This window comes from Syngnathus scovelli, chromosome 13, assembly GCF_024217435.2.
Source record: "Syngnathus scovelli strain Florida chromosome 13, RoL_Ssco_1.2, whole genome shotgun sequence".
Lineage (NCBI taxonomy): Eukaryota > Metazoa > Chordata > Actinopteri > Syngnathiformes > Syngnathidae > Syngnathus > Syngnathus scovelli.
Window position 1 is genome coordinate 10,797,012 of NC_090859.1, and position 16,953 is coordinate 10,813,964.

The window sequence follows — 16,953 nt, forward strand, 5'->3', positions numbered from 1 at the left end:
TTCACTTCTACACGGCGCACCTTTGCTATCACTCAACGTCACGAGTGAAGTCGAAGCGAGTCATGCTGATCGCTTACATATGCCACAGCGGGTCATTTCAAAGGTTAGCATGGTTGAAATCATACGTCAAAAACTACATGAACTAAAGTTGTAAAAGGTGCCTGTCTCGATGTGTTTTTGACATCGGTTTTAAAAACGTTATTTTTAATTTTTTTATTTTTAGTGCTCAATAATAAATTTTTAGCATGTGTCATAATTTGATGATAGTTCAGAACATAAAACCTTGGCAGAAGTGGCCGGGGCAAATATTGGCTGAGCAAATATGACATGACTGCGCGCCGTACCTGAGTTTGGGACAATAAGATGTCCGCCCTGTGAGCTGAAGGAACCCACGGCGGTGCAGGAGGGGTCTCTGGATCGCAACAGCGTCTGCGTGCGCCGACCCATGGTGCCGTCGCTGTTGTCCAGCAGGCAGTGCGGCAGCTTGGGCGACAGCTTGGAGGAAAACTCGCCTCCCAGGTCGTCCTGCGGCGTCACCAGGCCGGACGAATTGTACACTTTAATCTTAAGGTTGGGCAGGGGGTCCAGCAGGGGCGAATTGGTCATGGGGATTTTGTCGGCCACGTCGTGCAGGGCGTAGACGGGGCCTCGGTACATGGCGGCCGCCGAGGTCAGATCAGGGGGTGCCGTGAGGAGATCGGCTGCAATGAGAAGCCAAAAAGAACAAAACAGACCATATGACATTTAATTTGGTGGCGAGAATCAAAAAGGACCAGGAGGAAATGAAGCCTCAATCAGCAGGATTGCCGCCTGCCCGTCTGCCTGCTTTCGCTCGTTCACTTTTCACTCATTAGTATAGTCGAGTCTGCCACAACACAACATTACTCAGTGTGAGGAGCTCAAGGCACAGCTGGGAATCGGGAGTGCCAGATGGCAGCGCTAAGGCTCCGCTTAGCTGCCAGGTACAAGGAGGAATGTTTCTCGTCTGGGCGGGAAGACACGCAGGCCCGCCACTCGCTCGTGTGCAAATGAACAGATGACTCTTTTCAACGTTTTAACAGCTACATTTGAAATTCAAAGGTTTGGTTAAAACTTCAAACCAAATCCTTACGTCATCTTAAAACTTTCTTCAAGAAAGAATTTGGCTGAGAAAGTCGGACGCTATATTTTAGGCCGCACCTTTCCGCGCCGTCTTGATGCTGACAGGCTGGAAGCCTCCGTTGAGGGCGGACGAGTCCAAGATGTCCGAGTCAAAGTCGCGGTGGTTCTTCCGGTAGATAAAGAGCGCCACCACCACGGAGATGACCAGGCACATGATCACGGCGATGACGATGCCCACGTAGAGAGCCACGTCGTCCGTGCTGGGGGCCACTGTGGAAGGCGACAAAGAGAGAGAAGATGTAGACATTAAAAGGAAGTAATTGTTGACTCTATGCTCCGCCCACTTTAGATGGTGATGGATAGCACAATTTAGCATCATCCATCTGGTATGGGTACCTGCAAAAACTGCAATCTGCCAGAAATGGTTGTTTCAAAACAAAATGGCCGACTTCCGATTCCATTCCGAATCCCTGAGACATGTCTAGCTAATTTAGTCAGTGCCCCTAATAACCGTCAATACGTCAAACCATTAAAAGCAAACTAATATCCTGGTTAGGATTGAGCCGGATATTAATAAACATGAACACAAAATATGTTGTTCTTCCTTTCATTTTGCAGTATTAGATGATTCAATTCACGATAAAGGCCACAATATTAAAACATTGTGGCACATAATGGGGAATTCAAACCGGACCACTTTTGTGGGTAGGTGGGTGATGCTCACTGGTTGCTAGGCAACCAAAGAGGCAGTAGCTGGGTGCCTTCTGACATCACAAAATCAGAAGATGTGAGTTTTTCAGATTAAGCATTCAAAACACACACGCAAACACTTTCGAATGTCTGCAGCCATGTCGTGGTTGGACACTTTGTGATAACACTCTCAGCGCACAGTGGTCACGATGGCTTGCCTAAGGCGGCCCGAGCCAAACACAATGACCCGGTGCTAATGAGCAGCATAGAGAAAAACCATGTGGCAACTTCTGAGGGTGGAGAGATACGGATGTTTTCATCTCCGCAACTGCCAGGCGGGTGTCGCGGCTCTGAGGCCGCCGTCGCCGTTGTGACACAGCGTAGATAAAATGGAATGTCGTCGCTAGCGTTCCTCACAGCCACTTTCATCCCCGCTGGATTTCTGTCCACTTTCTAGCTGGCGAAACCTCCATGATTAGAAGGTCCAAGCGAAGATGACGGGGGCGCCAGAGCGAGACGGGCACTCATTACGGAGCCGACCTTTTTAATGGACGTCCGCTGACGGCCTTGTCTCTCTTTGGTGTGTGTCCTTCACTGTCATTCAGTTGACAAATGAGATGTAGTTCTTTTCTGCGGGCGGCGTACATGTGACGTCGGAAGACTCCAAGAAAGCGGGGCTTGTATTGTTGTCACAGCAAATATGCTGAGCCGCTCAAGTGTGATATTGCCAAATTATATAGTATTTATCTCCATTAAATGAGCAAATAAAAAGCCACGTAGAAAAATTGTAAGACAGTTTAAGGTGTTCGCAAGTTAGCCAGTAGATGGCAGCAGATGCCATAAAAGTTGGCAGACTGCGTTTAAATGGGCCTGCAAGGGGAACGACACTCCACGCGTGTCTCCGTCAAGAGTCTCCAGCACAAAAAGGGGATAAAAGGGCAAGAAAACGGCTCTGACATAAAATCCTGCATGACCGCCGCATCATCAACACAACAATGTCTAAAACCTGCAATTAAGTCAGGTGGAAAAATACAGGAAATATAATTATTATTATTTTGTAGACTGCAAAGTCTGGAGTGTCAGGATAACATCGTCATCCTAATCCTTCCGCCGCCACAGACGGGAACCGACAGCCGAGCGGGGAGCCGAGTGATGAAAGCGGTAGAATGTAATTTCACTTCTCCAGCTTCCCTGCGGTTATTTAACGTGCCCCCCCCCCCCCCCCCCCCTCCCCAACACCCCCAATTCCCCTTTCCCCGAAACTCCCACCGCCCCCTCCACCCACCGTGGCACAATCTTCCGTCCGTGCTTTGATGATAAAGGCAGCAACCTGCTAAGTGTACACATTAAAATGTATCACTTAGATGAATACATCCCTTTGAACACGAGCCATTGTCAGCGCTCAGAAAAAGTACAAGGAGTGGAAATGAAAAGGGATTATTACTATTATGACGATGACGCATACATGAGAATTCACTTCTGGATAAAGTCACAGCTTGCCGAGCTTGTTGGGAAGCAACGAGGGAAAGGCAGGCCACTGTTTTTTATTTATTTTATTTTTTTTAAAGAATAATTTTCCTGTGGAGGGGAAAGAAAATGGCAGCCTAGTAAATTTGGTTTCATAATTCAAAACAGCTACAAATTATTTTCTTTGCCTGTTTTAAAGTGCAGGTTTCGTCCCATGCAAATGAGCCACTGCTCCTCGCACACAAATCAAATCCAAGTCTAGTAAAGCCCAATTTCATATTGACTTTTCTGCTGCATAAACATCACTTGGAGAAAGACAAACAGCAGCCTTGGCCAAACAAAGGAAGGGTCAGCAACCCGGTCAGGTTTTTATTGGGTTGCCGATTTTCGGCGTGAAATCGCTATCAGCCTTCTTATTGATCTACAAACACGAACATAATTTGGCTGCAATTGGCTTTTTGATTCACGTCTCTAGTGGATGTGATGGGGCCGCTGATCTATTTTGTCTTATTTTGAAATAACCACTGCATCCTAATAAATAAAACAGGAGGTGCCTGAAAATCTATAATAGATACTGCGAAACGCTTCCCTCAAAAACTGCAATCTTGGACAATCACCAAAGAAATATGATCGGAATTATTTCTGTGCATTGGTGATATTGCTAGAGCCATTGGAACTTAATCGCTAACCAAAACAGTAGCACATACCATAGCTAGCTAGCTGACTAGCTAGATTGGGTGTCATTTTTTTTGGGGGGAAAATGGTGTGGATGGACCTTTTAGTTCTGAGGAGTATGCGCGTGAAAAGACAAGACATGGCAATGAAAATGTAAAAAGAATAAATAAAATAGTAAATCAGGAACTCACATGTATTTCCCAAATCAAGCTTGCCTTTAGCCTCAGCTGACTTCTGATATAAGGAACCTTGAGGAAGAGAGGGAAGGAATGGGCGGGGGAGAGTCAAGAGGGTGGGGATGGGGGGGTTGGAACATGGCGGGAGAGAGGGATGATGAAAATCAAATTTAAGCCAACAGAAAAACAAACGCAACAAATGAGACAGCAACAAAGTCATGAGTAGGAAAAATGACGCAGGGGAAGTCATCCTTCTTGATTTGGCCCCTCCCTTCTCGGGCACGGAGAGCGATGAGGAGCGGCTGAGGGAACGCAGCGCTTGGGGTGAGGGAGTGACGCCATCCATCAAGGCGGCTTAGAAGCTCAACGAGAGTTAGGACTGAAGCGGGCAGCCAGGCAGGTGAGGGGGAACGCCGTACCGTCATCAGTATTCCACAGAAGCAAAAAGTCGACTGTGTGTCACCGCACTGGAAATCCTGGCTGGATTTTGGATTTGGATTCATTTTGACACGCCCCTACCCCAAAGCCGTGTGTCTCATATAAAAATCTCGTTTTGACAACTGATTCTGAACTGAGGGGGAGGAGCTTCATATGGTCAGCCCATAGATTTGTCCAAAGGAAAAGTAGTGCTTTGACGCCATCTTGGGTCATCTCTGGATAATTCTAAACTTTTTTGAAACTTTGAGGGCAAATTGAATTCACAGTCAAGATTTCTCAGCTGATGCCAACAAAGATGGAAGAGGAGGATTTCCTCCCAGGCATGGTGACGTCACAACTTAATCTCACTCCATAAACAACTACACAAACAATGTCATCTCTATCAGCGAGGCAGAGAGCCGCAGCAAGACGAGCAGTCAGCAGCAAAAAAAAAAAAAAAAAAGAGAAAAAAATCAATGAGCTGATAGATGAGGACCACTTGTTGGTGTAATCAGCAAACATTGCGGCCAGCCTATCCTGGCTTACTTTTGGTAGGAAAAGTGTGCGGACTTCCTGGACTGGTCGCCAACCACAGCAAATAAACAAGCATCTTACAAGCAGCTGTGTCGGAAACCAAGATTCAATTAAAGTAAAGCGACTCACTCTTGGACATTTTGCCAAATGATGGCGCACCCTATAGGTGTTCTATAGGTACTGCAGGTTTAACAAAGAAGAAAAAAAAAAAAAAACATTTAAACAGGGCTGTGTAAACTTTTCATACCCACTCCAACATGTAAATGCCTGACTTTGTTTGAAATAAAATGACTTGCAGACAGTCTTTGCGTTATCGGATTCTCCAGCACGTTTCAAGCGCTAAATTGCCACGAGAGTGTTGAAATGAGATCCAAAGACAGAAAATAGGATCAGCCGCATTTACTGGCGTCCGAACGCTCCCAGCATGCATCACGGCGGGGAGGAATCAGCGCTCCGAGGTGAGTTCAGATAGCGCCACCACGACTTCCATTGCCTTAATGTGAGCGTTCACATAATGGCTTCTTCTCCTCAGCAATGTGAGTGGAAATGGTCGTTAGCATTGACATAAGTGGCTTTACCCTCTTAGCTTCTAACAAAAAAAAAAAAATCAATCCTTGGGATGATGCTAAATCTATATCATCATGGCTTTCTTTTCATGCAACCGTGACAATGCGACTTGGCACAAAGACTGAAGATGATGTAATAAGACAAAAGTAAACGAGCATTCCTCCCAAAAAATACAAATACACAGACGTAGGGAAGACTTCGACGCATGAATGCAAACTCCGTATTTCACGGGAGACTTGGCGGCACGTTTGGCAAACGTTTCAACCGCTTGGCTTTTGTTCAACTAAAAGACAGAATAACTCTAAACAACTCATCGCCCGAGGAAACGCTTCTGAGTGCATCGCAACAAGCTGTCTTGTTTTTTCACACCCGCCCACCCAACAAAACAACAAAACCAATACAGAGAGTGAGGCGAAAAAAAAAATGCCATTTATGAAAAGCCTTTCAACTCCTGAAGCTGTTTGTGAACTTTGAAATGATTGTGAAAGCGAGAGAGAGCCATTACCGGCAATAATTGCTCGCTTCCAGAGACACGGAATCGCCGAGCGGGTCAAACTCATGCCATGTCGCGGCCTCGGGTTTTCTTCCAGATATTTGGAAAATGAAAGTAGCAATCAGAGCTGACTCTTTGTTGAGTGATTGCCGCCATATAATCGCCATTACGTATAAAGTAAGAACACAGTGTAAACTGTCCTCTCATTTTAAACTGTTGATTTACACTTTTGTGCTGCCGTGACACTAAAAATTTCAATTTGTTAATTGTTGGCAAGATTTTTTTTTACAGCTCAGGTCAAAGGAGCACGAGCTGGAGCAAGATGGCTGCTCGTGTTTTTGTGAGTGAAATGAAACAGAATGAGCGTGTGATTTTGGCGAGGGATGGCGGATGAGCCGACGCCGTGGTTGGAGATACTCACTCTGCATGCACAGGCCGTCCGTGCAGTTCTTGGACTGCAGCACCATGCCCTCACAGTCCTTGCCCCCGTTTTTGGGTGCCGGCGCGCCGCATTCCCTCCTCCTCCAGTGGGTGCACTCGGTCCCACAGGTGGACCACTTAGTCCACTCTGTCCACAGGCCATCCACTAACACACAACAGACAACACACACGAGGTGATGCGCGAGTGAGAATGGCCATGGGGTGATTTATGCCGACGTGACGATGAAGTACGTCTTAAGTTGCAAAATTTGGGTCATTTTCAAAGTGGGTAACTTTCCATGGGAATTCATGACCATTAGTACTCGTGGGGGGCCAAAATTGGCTCTCACAAAAACAGTAGTATTGTCATATGCTCTGTCTATATGTGTTGCTGCACCATTTTTGTTCAAATACCCAATGTCATAGAAGGGCTACTTTTGTTAGCCCTTCTATGACATTTCACATTATGGGTTAGCATTAAGCTAGCAATCTTTCTTATGATAAACATTATTTGGTTGAATTCAAATCACAATTTTTGTTGTTTTTCAGTAAAGTTGAATTGCTTAGCTTCCCATGGAAATTGACCGGAAACTTTCTGGAAATTCACCAGCAGTTTCCCACCGCTTTGCAACTCTAATCACATCTCACGACTAGAACACATAATTGATTGAGTACAAGCCTTACCTGGACAGAGAGTATTGCACGGCAGCTTCTGGATGCCTTGCCCCTCGCAGATGGCGCCACCGTTGAGTGGCGCCGGATTGGTGCAGCTACGTGTGCGTTTCTGGTAGCCCCGCCCACAGCGGCTGTTGCACACTGACCACTCGGTCCATGTCGACCAGCCGCCATTTACTAAGGGTGGGGAAATATACCATGAGCAGAATGTCAACATGTCAACACAATGTAGAACTCTTCTTTTTTTTTTTACTCTCGGGCCATCACGCAGCCGAACAGGACATGGCGTTCAGATAGCGGCTAGTTTCCAGTCACCGATTCCACTTAATGCTTCTCTTTCCTCTCTCATCCGTCTTTGTCAGCCGGCAAATTCCAGCGCACAGCGACAACACATGCCACTGTGGCTGCCGACCAACCGCTGACATTTTACATCAAGGCTCCGAGACCTTGAAACTCCCACACCGAACATCGGCAGAGAAAACATTTATGTACAAGATTCATTTCTAATATTGCAACCGTAGAGCATTTTATTTTTTCTTTAGGGCTCGATCAGGGCAGAAAATATTTGGTGGGATAATATTAAGATAGCCGATTAATAATAAAAAAAATAGGAGATGTTTGAATCTTTATGTTTATGTACACTTTTTTTTTTCTTCTTGTAATAATAGAACTTTATTCTCATGTTTTTCTTGCCTACTCCATTCCTGCTTTGTATTGGCCTTTTTTTTTTTTTTTTACCTATTTTGACAAAGCTCCTTTCCTGTCTTTGCGGTACTTTTGCACATGACACAATTAAGCATGAAACCATTTTGGAGACGCGTAGCCGTTGTGACATTACAGTACTTTACCTATCAAGGATAAGCTGACATTAAAAGCGCTTTCCCCGCGTCGCTGACAAGGAATCCTCGCCGAGATGTCGAGTGCATCGGCAGGGAAACAAGCTGGCAGTAATGTGTGCCTTGCTTGTTTCTACACACTGGTGCAATTTGGTGGATTTGAATAATATATTCCTTTCATGACATCAGGGTCAAAGGTCAAGTGTTACAACAGATGCATAATACTGTCGAAATATTTATGTTTATGCATGCTGTGCGGTTCTCAATTCCCAGTGCGAAAATCATGTGATGAACTCTTGATGGAAAAACACGCCTGGGAAGTCAAGAGCGGACACGTCGTGTGTCATTTACACAGCTAGCCCCGAGCGGCCGTTAGAGTTGGAAGCTTGGCGGCGTCAAACGCGCCTGGTCGAGGTGACGGAGACAGCGGCGGAGATCCCAGCTTCCAGAAAGCACAGCAGGGGGGGGGGGGATCTGGATTTCTTTTTGAAATACCGTAGCGGCTCACCGTAGACGATGACGGTGGCAGTGGTGCTCCGTCGCTTGGCCACGATGTTCTTGGCCACGCACGTGTAGTTTGCCGTGTCGGAGAGGCGCGCCTGCTTGATGATCAGATTGTGGTCGATGGTGATGTAGAAGTTCCTGTCGTCGGCGGGGTCGATCACCTCCTCGTTTTTCAGCCACTCCACCTACGACCGGGGGGGAAAAAAAGGACGTTTGCTTAAAATGTCAAGTGCCCTTCTGTGCTTTGGAGACTTCACAATCCCTTTGCAAGACAAAGATTTTTGTTATCGCCCTCGCAAGGACAACATTTCATCTTTTGTGCCTTTTTAGAAGAGCCCGAGTAGCTTCTTAACCTTTTCTCACCAGTTCATTTCTCTAAATTATGCTGATATTGAACTCATCGTGCAGAAAGGGGGGGAGAACGTTTGGGATCTTTATTTGGCTTTAAATCACAAAACTGATTTGGAAAAGAACCCTGCAGACACTTTGATTCCAAATATTTCCTCATCTTCAAAGAGCGCAGTCTAGCCATGAGGGGGCCCGGCATGCCGACTTCCTGCTCATTGTCGCGTCCCACGACGGCAGGGAGCGCCCCCAAACCGCCGCTCGTGAGATAAGACAACAAGCGGGGCAGGTCGAGATAAGCAGGATGTTTATAAAAAGATGAGATGAAGGGAGAGGGCTCACTGTAATTTGTGCCGAGGTAAAACACTGTGGCCATTGTTGTAAAAGACGCAGCATTGTTCGACGTCTCCCAAAGGAGAAGATTAACCGATTGCGACACAAAAGTTGACTGTGAGTCGGCGCCGGAGGAACATCCCAAGCGGGTTCGACTTGTCTTCGGTTTTCACATCATTTTCTAATAGTGGCTTTGATTTTGTACTGCTATTTTGTACTTATACAATTTCTGACACTCTAGTCTGGAAAACTTTTCTCTCGTTCTGAAAAACGCTCAGATGTTACAAGATGGGGTTGCAACTCAGGCGAATATGAAGTAGTGCTTTGGCGCCACCTGCAGAGGGAAGCAGCTCCTATTAGACAGGCCAAAGATATAAAAGTAGTGGTTTGGTGCTATCGTGACTCATCTATGAGCAGCAACTCAAGCCTTTTTTTTGAGGAATTATTTTCTATTTGCCAAATTGGTCACTCGTAGGTACAAGTGGGAAATCAGAACTGGGCACTCCTAATGCATCCGAAGATTCCCATTAAATTGGCAAAGATTCAGTTATCATTAGTCTTAGCGCTTCATTGTGCAACGAGAACAAAGCGTGATTACTAACAATAACGTTATGATTGCCATTTTGTGCCTCTGATGGAACAAATAAAGGACGAGCAGCGCTCTCTGCAACGAGACTGAAAAAATGTTTCTTGTCCAATTTTGCTTTTGGCCAATGACAGCGACGGCCTCTGCAGACGCGACGCGTTCGGATGTCAAGAGCACTTTGATACGGGCGGGTAATTAAAAATTGAACAAAAGAGCTTTTCAGTCTAGATGTGCTGCTGTTGGGGAAGATGTCGGTGGGGGGTTGGGGGGGGGGGGGCAGAGGGACAGCCAGTGGTAGAGTGAGAAAAAGAAAGTAACGGTGCAGTCCTCACATTTTTTTTTTTTACACCCGACTATAATTAGGACTCATTAATAAAAGCAGAGATGAGAAGGTAAGCCCGACTCGACATCACATTTCTCCGCAGATCGCACCCCCCGCTCCTCAAACCCCCTCATTAGCTCCTGATTGGCAGTGCAACTTCCGGAAGAGGTAATTGGCACATTTTACATGAACCGGGGCAAAACTGTGAAATGTCGGCAAGTCACAGACGGAGAATCAAACGCGAGGAAACTACTCATAACCGAGCGGACTGGACCAAGTGAAGAAAAACAAGTCGCTGTACAATATGGCGGAGGAGGAAGACGTGATCATTCAATGTGAATCGGCCCCCTCATGGCAAATAAAGTGCTTGAGGAAACAGATCCAGTAGAAGGTCAGCTGTGATGATCAAGGCTGTCTCACAAAGACAACTTTTGCTCTCCGGCAATAATCAAAAGTAGCTTCACAGGGTGGATGGAACAATTTCGCTGTCTGCTTTAGTGACCTTTTTTTTTTTTTTTTAATTGCGGGGGCCTATGTGGCACCGACCGCGGCGTGGAATGTTGCATGCCAACGCATCTCTAATTAGCCAAATACAATGTATGGATCACACGGTATACATTCGACTGACTTGTTAAGAGCCCGGGTGAGACGAAGCCATTCATTACTCATCAGTGTTCTGCTAGAAATAGAATTAGGGGGAGGGGGGGTGGGGGGGATTTGAGACTCTCGCTGTATATATCTGCCCGGCGGCACCTTAAATAACACACCTGTAGTAAAAAAAAAATAATAAAAGACATTAACATTAATATTAACAACACAGGAGAGATGCTTGTTCAAGTCAAAGCTTCAAATTTTGATTGAGAATTCAGTATTCTATATATTATCATAATAAGTTAAAAAAGTGTTTTTGCATACAGATATTATTTTTGTCATGCTGTGTCATGTTTGTTTATGTCATTAAAAGGCGGGGCCTGACTTGGTGAGTGATGTGGGTGTCAGCAAATGACAGTTGAGTGTTCACCGGCTGCTAATTGGCTAACGCAATTTGTGGTTTTAGTGACTCGCTGTGATTTTTAGCCGTCGAAAGTTCGAGTATGAATGTACGCTTCGTGTTTATTTTCTTACTATTTATTCAACAGTGATTGAAAGTGGAGGTGGCTATGTCTGGCCTTAATCATTTGCGGGGGCATTGCGGTACCTTTTAAGCAGCGATGGTCGGCTGTATTACATTAAGCAACAACGATATGTTGGCATGCTAATGTGCATTACGGATGCAGAGCTTTTTTTTTTTTTTCTGTGGGGGCTGCTTGAAGAGTCACATTAAAGCGTGGATGTCATTTGAGGAGCGGCGAGGATATAAATAAGCACACCGACTTACAAGTTCAAAAACACCCTCCAACACATTTTGGGGTGATTAGGAAAGCATTTGGCTTAAAAAAAAAAAAGAAGGAAAATTTGCTCATTAAAACCTCATTTCCATGTTAAATTGGGGGAAAAAAAAAAAGCAAGCACCTGGCACAAAGCAATTCACCTTCCCGAGTGTTCCAGATTGCCGGGAGAAACAGAAACATTTTTTTTTCCTCTGCTTTATTTGGAAACATAAACAAAGCAGCGTTTGCTTTTAGTAGCGTTCTCGCCTCCTGTTTCGAAAGGCAGCGTAACGATTTAGCGAGGACTTTAAGAGTCAACCGCAACCATTTGCCAAGAAAAGCTTGTCGTGAGTGACAAGCGAGCGCCTGGAGGTCAATAGCGACTCGACTGGCGCATAGGCTTCAAAGTGGCCTGGTGACACGGCGACTCTCCGGGGCTCACTTTAATGAACACACACGTCGCCTTTTACGAGTTCCTCGAGCCGTGTTTTTCTTGACAGTCACGGCTGTCGACGCCAAGAACTCACTTAGGTGACATACCTCGGCTGTCCAATGAGGGGAGGCCTTAGAGGCACAAAATGGATCTCTGTCGAGAATCGCAACCCTTTATTGTCGTGAAATTTATTGTCCTGAAATTTTCATTTAGTCACCAGCATCTGCTGGATGTCAGTTTGGTTAAAGAATTCTCTTTCTACTCAGCAATGCCATCGGACTTAATCTTGGCAAGGGCCGCCTTTCCCCACGATAACGCCGCAGGACCCCGAATGAGCGAGAATTCACATCGGGGAACCCATAGTAACCGGGCGCAGAGGCATCTCCGAGCGGCACCTTCACCTCTGAACCCTCGTCTTTCTCTCGGATCTGACGCGGTGGAAGAAAAGGAAGAATGAAAGCACATTCTTCTAGTGAGCAGATTGTTTTGTGAGGCCACCGCACATTGTCACGTATGAAAGGAGTTACTCACGAGGAGCCTCTTAAGATTTCAATGAAAGAGTCTCGGCGAGGAGCTCAAAGAATAAGGTTCTGCGTGACGTGTTGGCTTTTCATCTTTTGGTCCCACATTACAGAGGAAGAGAACTTTGGTTAAATCGCCTTTAATTCATTTCAACGAGGTTGATGTGAATCCGTTTTAGGGGTCTCGCTTACATTTTTTCCACCACGGTGTTACCAGCACCGGATTTCAAAATCAGCTATGGAAGGAAGGCAGCCAGCGAGACAGTTCGTGACTTTATGTAGAAAAAAAAAAAATCGACTAAATTCTCAGAACAGAAACCACGTCGTCGCTACGAACGTAAGCAACGAGCATTTTTGAAGCAACTACAAATGATATCGGAACGCTACAGAAGTAAGTCCAACAAAGTCAATCGTATGCAGTCAGCGCGATTTAATAAGAAAATTGTTACGAGTGTTTAGGTTTTTATGGCTTCAACCGCAGGCGGCCGCGGAGCCAGCCAAGCGACCGCACCGGCTCGAGACATCTCATCTTCTCCATGCCGCGTTTTTTCTTTGCCGACGGGTGAAATATGACAGGTCTTTCCGTCGCAGCGTCTGTAACGTATTTCTCGAGATTCAGAAGAAACCTAAGAAGTTGAACATCTGTTTTTTTTCGCCGCTCAATACAACGTTCTCTTGTGTCCAGCTGTTTGAGTTCATGGATGGAAAAAGACATGATGCAATGGAATCTTTGCCTTTTTTTTAAGACATGAGGTCATGGGGAGTCATTAAAGAATTTGCTGTACATGCTAAACTAGAAAGACAAGCCAAGAAACGCATGCTTGTTGATAACCCCAACATCGCCCGCTGGGTATCCGCCAATAGTTGATGCGCTCTGATACTTTAGGCACCGTGATAACGCATATATTTAGAACTGGTACTTCTGTCTTTGTTCAAGTTGTTTATTAGGCACATCTGTAAAAAAAAAAAAAAAAAAGCAAATAAAAAGCTAACTGCTGTGGACTATAGTGGATTTTAGTCAGTTGCCAGGGCAGTACGGCAAGCGCGAAGGGACAGCACTTGTAACAGCAATAGAAGTCAAATGTTTACTCCACAATATTCAGGAACTACCAATAAAAGTTGACTTGTATGAATCATACACCTAGAACAAAGAGAACTAATCATTTTAAAGTAAATTTAAGCACAAAAATCAACCACGCTACATAATTTTATCAAATGAACGCCTGCTAGCTTAATGCTAATGTGCCAAAAGTCAACTTGGATTGCCTTCAGCTCTTTGATGAGGAAATTGAAGACAGGCATTACGGCAAATAAATGGATCAATGTCGCCTTCAAAGAATGAAATATCAACACGTGTCGGCAAAATGGCTAATTTAGCGTCAAGCCCTTCATCTCCTTGGCTGACCAATCATTATCATCCATTTGAGTTCGAGTAGCACCCTGCTGTGCCCTTAATCGCCGCGTAGTGCAAATCCGTAAAACTCGGGGAAACCGCCTCAGACGCTTCACGGCTGTTCGTACGGATTGTTTAAGGACACTCTGTCGAGCAGCGCCTCAAACTTTGGTCCATTTAGCCTGTCAGCACTTTGAGCGCGGATAAATGTTGTGCAGTTCCACTCGGTTAACTCGGCGTTTCCAGGTCAATCACAAGCCTTGACAGAGTTCATTCCGACACCCCTCAACCACAAAACACCCGCACACTCGAGTGGCCCCTCCACCGCCCCACATCAATCTACTCTTTCATCCTCTATTTATGTTCCTGCAATCTCAAGTGAGCCTTTTCAAATGCACTTTTATAATGTTCTACTGTAGGAAGTTACACACAGCTGGTTTTATTCTCATTTTCTTTTCCTTCCCCCCTCCCCACCTCTCAAATTTTATTAGCTGTGTTAACCAAACAGACGAAATAGTAAGCGGTGGTGGAAAAAGAATGTCCATACATTGAATCAAAAAAAAAAAAAAGAATCAAAATAAAGGATAGCAATAATATTATGGCCCATATCTTACCTCAGCCATTGGGATGCCTTCAGGTGGGCGACACTGGAGCAACACTTCCTGTTCCAGTGACACTTCCTTCCCCAGCGGTTCTTGGTCAAAAGTCTTCCTTAAGTCTGCGATACACAAAAATAAAAAAATAAATCACATTTTATGTTATTATTTGGAATAAATCAAAGCCTTTATTTCACCAGGCCGTTAAGTTGTACACATGGTGCAGCTGCAAGTCATAAAATGTAACATTCGTGTTTTTCTTTATAATAAAATAAAACAAACCCAGAAATATCGACTGTCCGTCTTCAGGGAAGGAATGTAAAAGTAAGTTAAGTACTAAAATGGTCGACGTGGCAGTCATTTCCGACCGACGGGGCATATTTAAGACTATAGTGTAACTAATGGAGAGGAACAGGGAGAAAAGGAAAGTGCAAGAAAGGCAAGGAGATGAGGAGGTGTGAAAAGAGAAAATAAAAGTGGAAAAAAGGTGAATCCAAAAATTTGCATTAATAGGGTTTTGTGAGTTCAAGTCGATAGACGCTTTTTTTGCTCTCTGCTTCTGGGAATTGAATTATGAAAGAAGAAGAGAAGAGAATGAAGTGTTTAGCTACACTGTGATACACTTGAGAAAAAAAACTGCATATGCTCTAACATGTTTCTTATGTTTCCATTGTGGCATATTTTTTTAAAAGTATAAAGTCTTGAAAAATTCACAATAAACTTCATACATTACAAGAAGAGTCTTACATCAGTGATCGCTAATGTGTGGTATGAATAGCAACATCAATGTGTGGGCTCCCCCTAGTGGGACATAAAAGAATTACTCAATTGGGTATTCAAAGTGCATAATAATACAGTGGCCTATTTTTTGAATCCAGTAGGGTACATTTGCTAAGTAGTGAGTACAGTTCAGTTGTAGCTAACAACGAAATATAATACGTACGTATGCATTTAATTTGGAATTTATTTGGGTAAAATATATGTGCAAAATATAAGTCAATCGTTATTTAAGTGCAGTTTTTATTTTCCGACAGTTCACTCCCAATCAAAAATATGAAATAAGACTTTTCACTGAATTTTATTGCTGGTCTTTACAAGGGCACTGACTGATTACTCGACCGGCCGATTGAATCTTTTAAAATCAGGTTTTTATTCTTCAACTTTTTTGCTTTTTTTTGCCCATTCACACATGCAAAAGAGATTTGGAATTCCACGTTTTAGTCACTTGCTTCTCACAACACTCGAGTCAACTGTGAGCCGTGAAAAAGCTGTTGGACAAGTTTAGTCATTACACAATATGGTGCCTTAGGGAGCATTTATTGGCTAGTTTGAATGTTTTTTTTTTTTGTCCTCTCCAAGTACTCTTAGGAGCTGTGAAACATTTTGTTTTGTTCATCAAACCCAAACAATTCCACCCAATAATTTTCCTTTCTTTTCAAAGGCACTGATTCATTTGAGTCATTTGTTTCATCTGCTCCATGTGAAAATACACTTATTGCAATCTCTTGAATGGAGGACAGGGAGGGTGGAGAGAAGGCCATCACATGGAATTTCTGCATTTATTCGTCCTCCAAAAAGACACGCGCACGCTAAGACCGCTTTCATTTTTGCGCGTCTCCAAGCACAACAAGCTCTTAGCGCGCCAGCGTTGGCTGCGACTCCCAATCTGATTCAAGTGTCGATGTTCAGACGATGGAAGGAGGAGAGCAAAACAAGCCCATTTTTCCCATTATACTAACGGGATTGAGTCTGGCTGTGAAAAGATGCCCATCCCGGGAGCGAGCCCAGTCGAGGAGCTAATCCATTCAGCGGGAGCTAATGGGAGGGGAAGAGGGGGTCCATTGTGATTTGAGGGATAGGTTAGCGCTGGCAGGCTGCTCATCATGGGTGATTATAGGAGGCGGAGCAGCAGGGGATGGCTCAGTGGGGGACCGACGGCCGTGGATCCGACTCTCTCCGTTGTGGAAGAACAGCGATGGAAACAGAAGGAAAAAGTGTGGCAGCGAGTAGACAGAGCTGTTGCCCGTCCAAGCGATAGCCGCGTTCCAGCCAAGCGAGTCGGCGTGACCTCCTTTCTCTTTTGCCGCGAGTCGGAATGAACCACTTTGGTCACATATTGGAACCAGGGATAAAGTGGTGGCAAGTGGGTCAGCGCTAAAGCAAAACAGAGTCAACGCAGGAGTTGAAAGTGCACCCACACGTCCCTTCAGGTGCAACGATGACAACGGCGTGGAGTTACGTAAAGCGCTTTTCTGCTGCAACGCCATCGCCTTGATGCCGCAACTAGAACTAGATCTGTCAACAGTGACGGGCTGTCGTCATCCTTTGATTGGCAGGTTGTTTTTGAAGGAGTCAAGAAAAAGCCCAAAACAGGCACAAACTTGGGCTCTTTTCGTTTGGAAAGTATTTTGCCAGGCTTCAGAGTGGGTGGCGAGAGAACAAATCGAGACCATCAAAACAGCGTAAACATGCGGGATGGCCTCTTTTCTGTGTATACAC

At 44.9% G+C, this 16,953-nt stretch overlaps 1 protein-coding gene across 4 annotated transcripts in view; it reads right to left on the minus strand.

The window, feature by feature from the left end:
* The window catches only part of unc5cb (unc-5 netrin receptor Cb), a 123,598-nt gene that overhangs the window by 5,802 nt on the left and 100,843 nt on the right, over positions 1-16,953 (minus strand). For 2 of the 4 annotated variants that reach the window (XM_049738053.1, XM_068652694.1), the window contains 7 exons: positions 14,473-14,576; positions 8,560-8,740; positions 7,225-7,392; positions 6,542-6,706; positions 4,125-4,181; positions 1,180-1,371; positions 345-701 (listed from right to left, as the gene is read on the minus strand). In XM_049738053.1, coding sequence (XP_049594010.1) covers positions 345-701; positions 1,180-1,371; positions 4,125-4,181; positions 6,542-6,706; positions 7,225-7,392; positions 8,560-8,740; positions 14,473-14,576 — 1,224 coding nt within the window. The remainder of the gene's footprint in view (positions 1-344; positions 702-1,179; positions 1,372-4,124; positions 4,182-6,541; positions 6,707-7,224; positions 7,393-8,559; positions 8,741-14,472; positions 14,577-16,953) is intronic. The other 2 variants (XM_049738054.1, XM_049738055.1) reach the window with 2 other exon arrangements.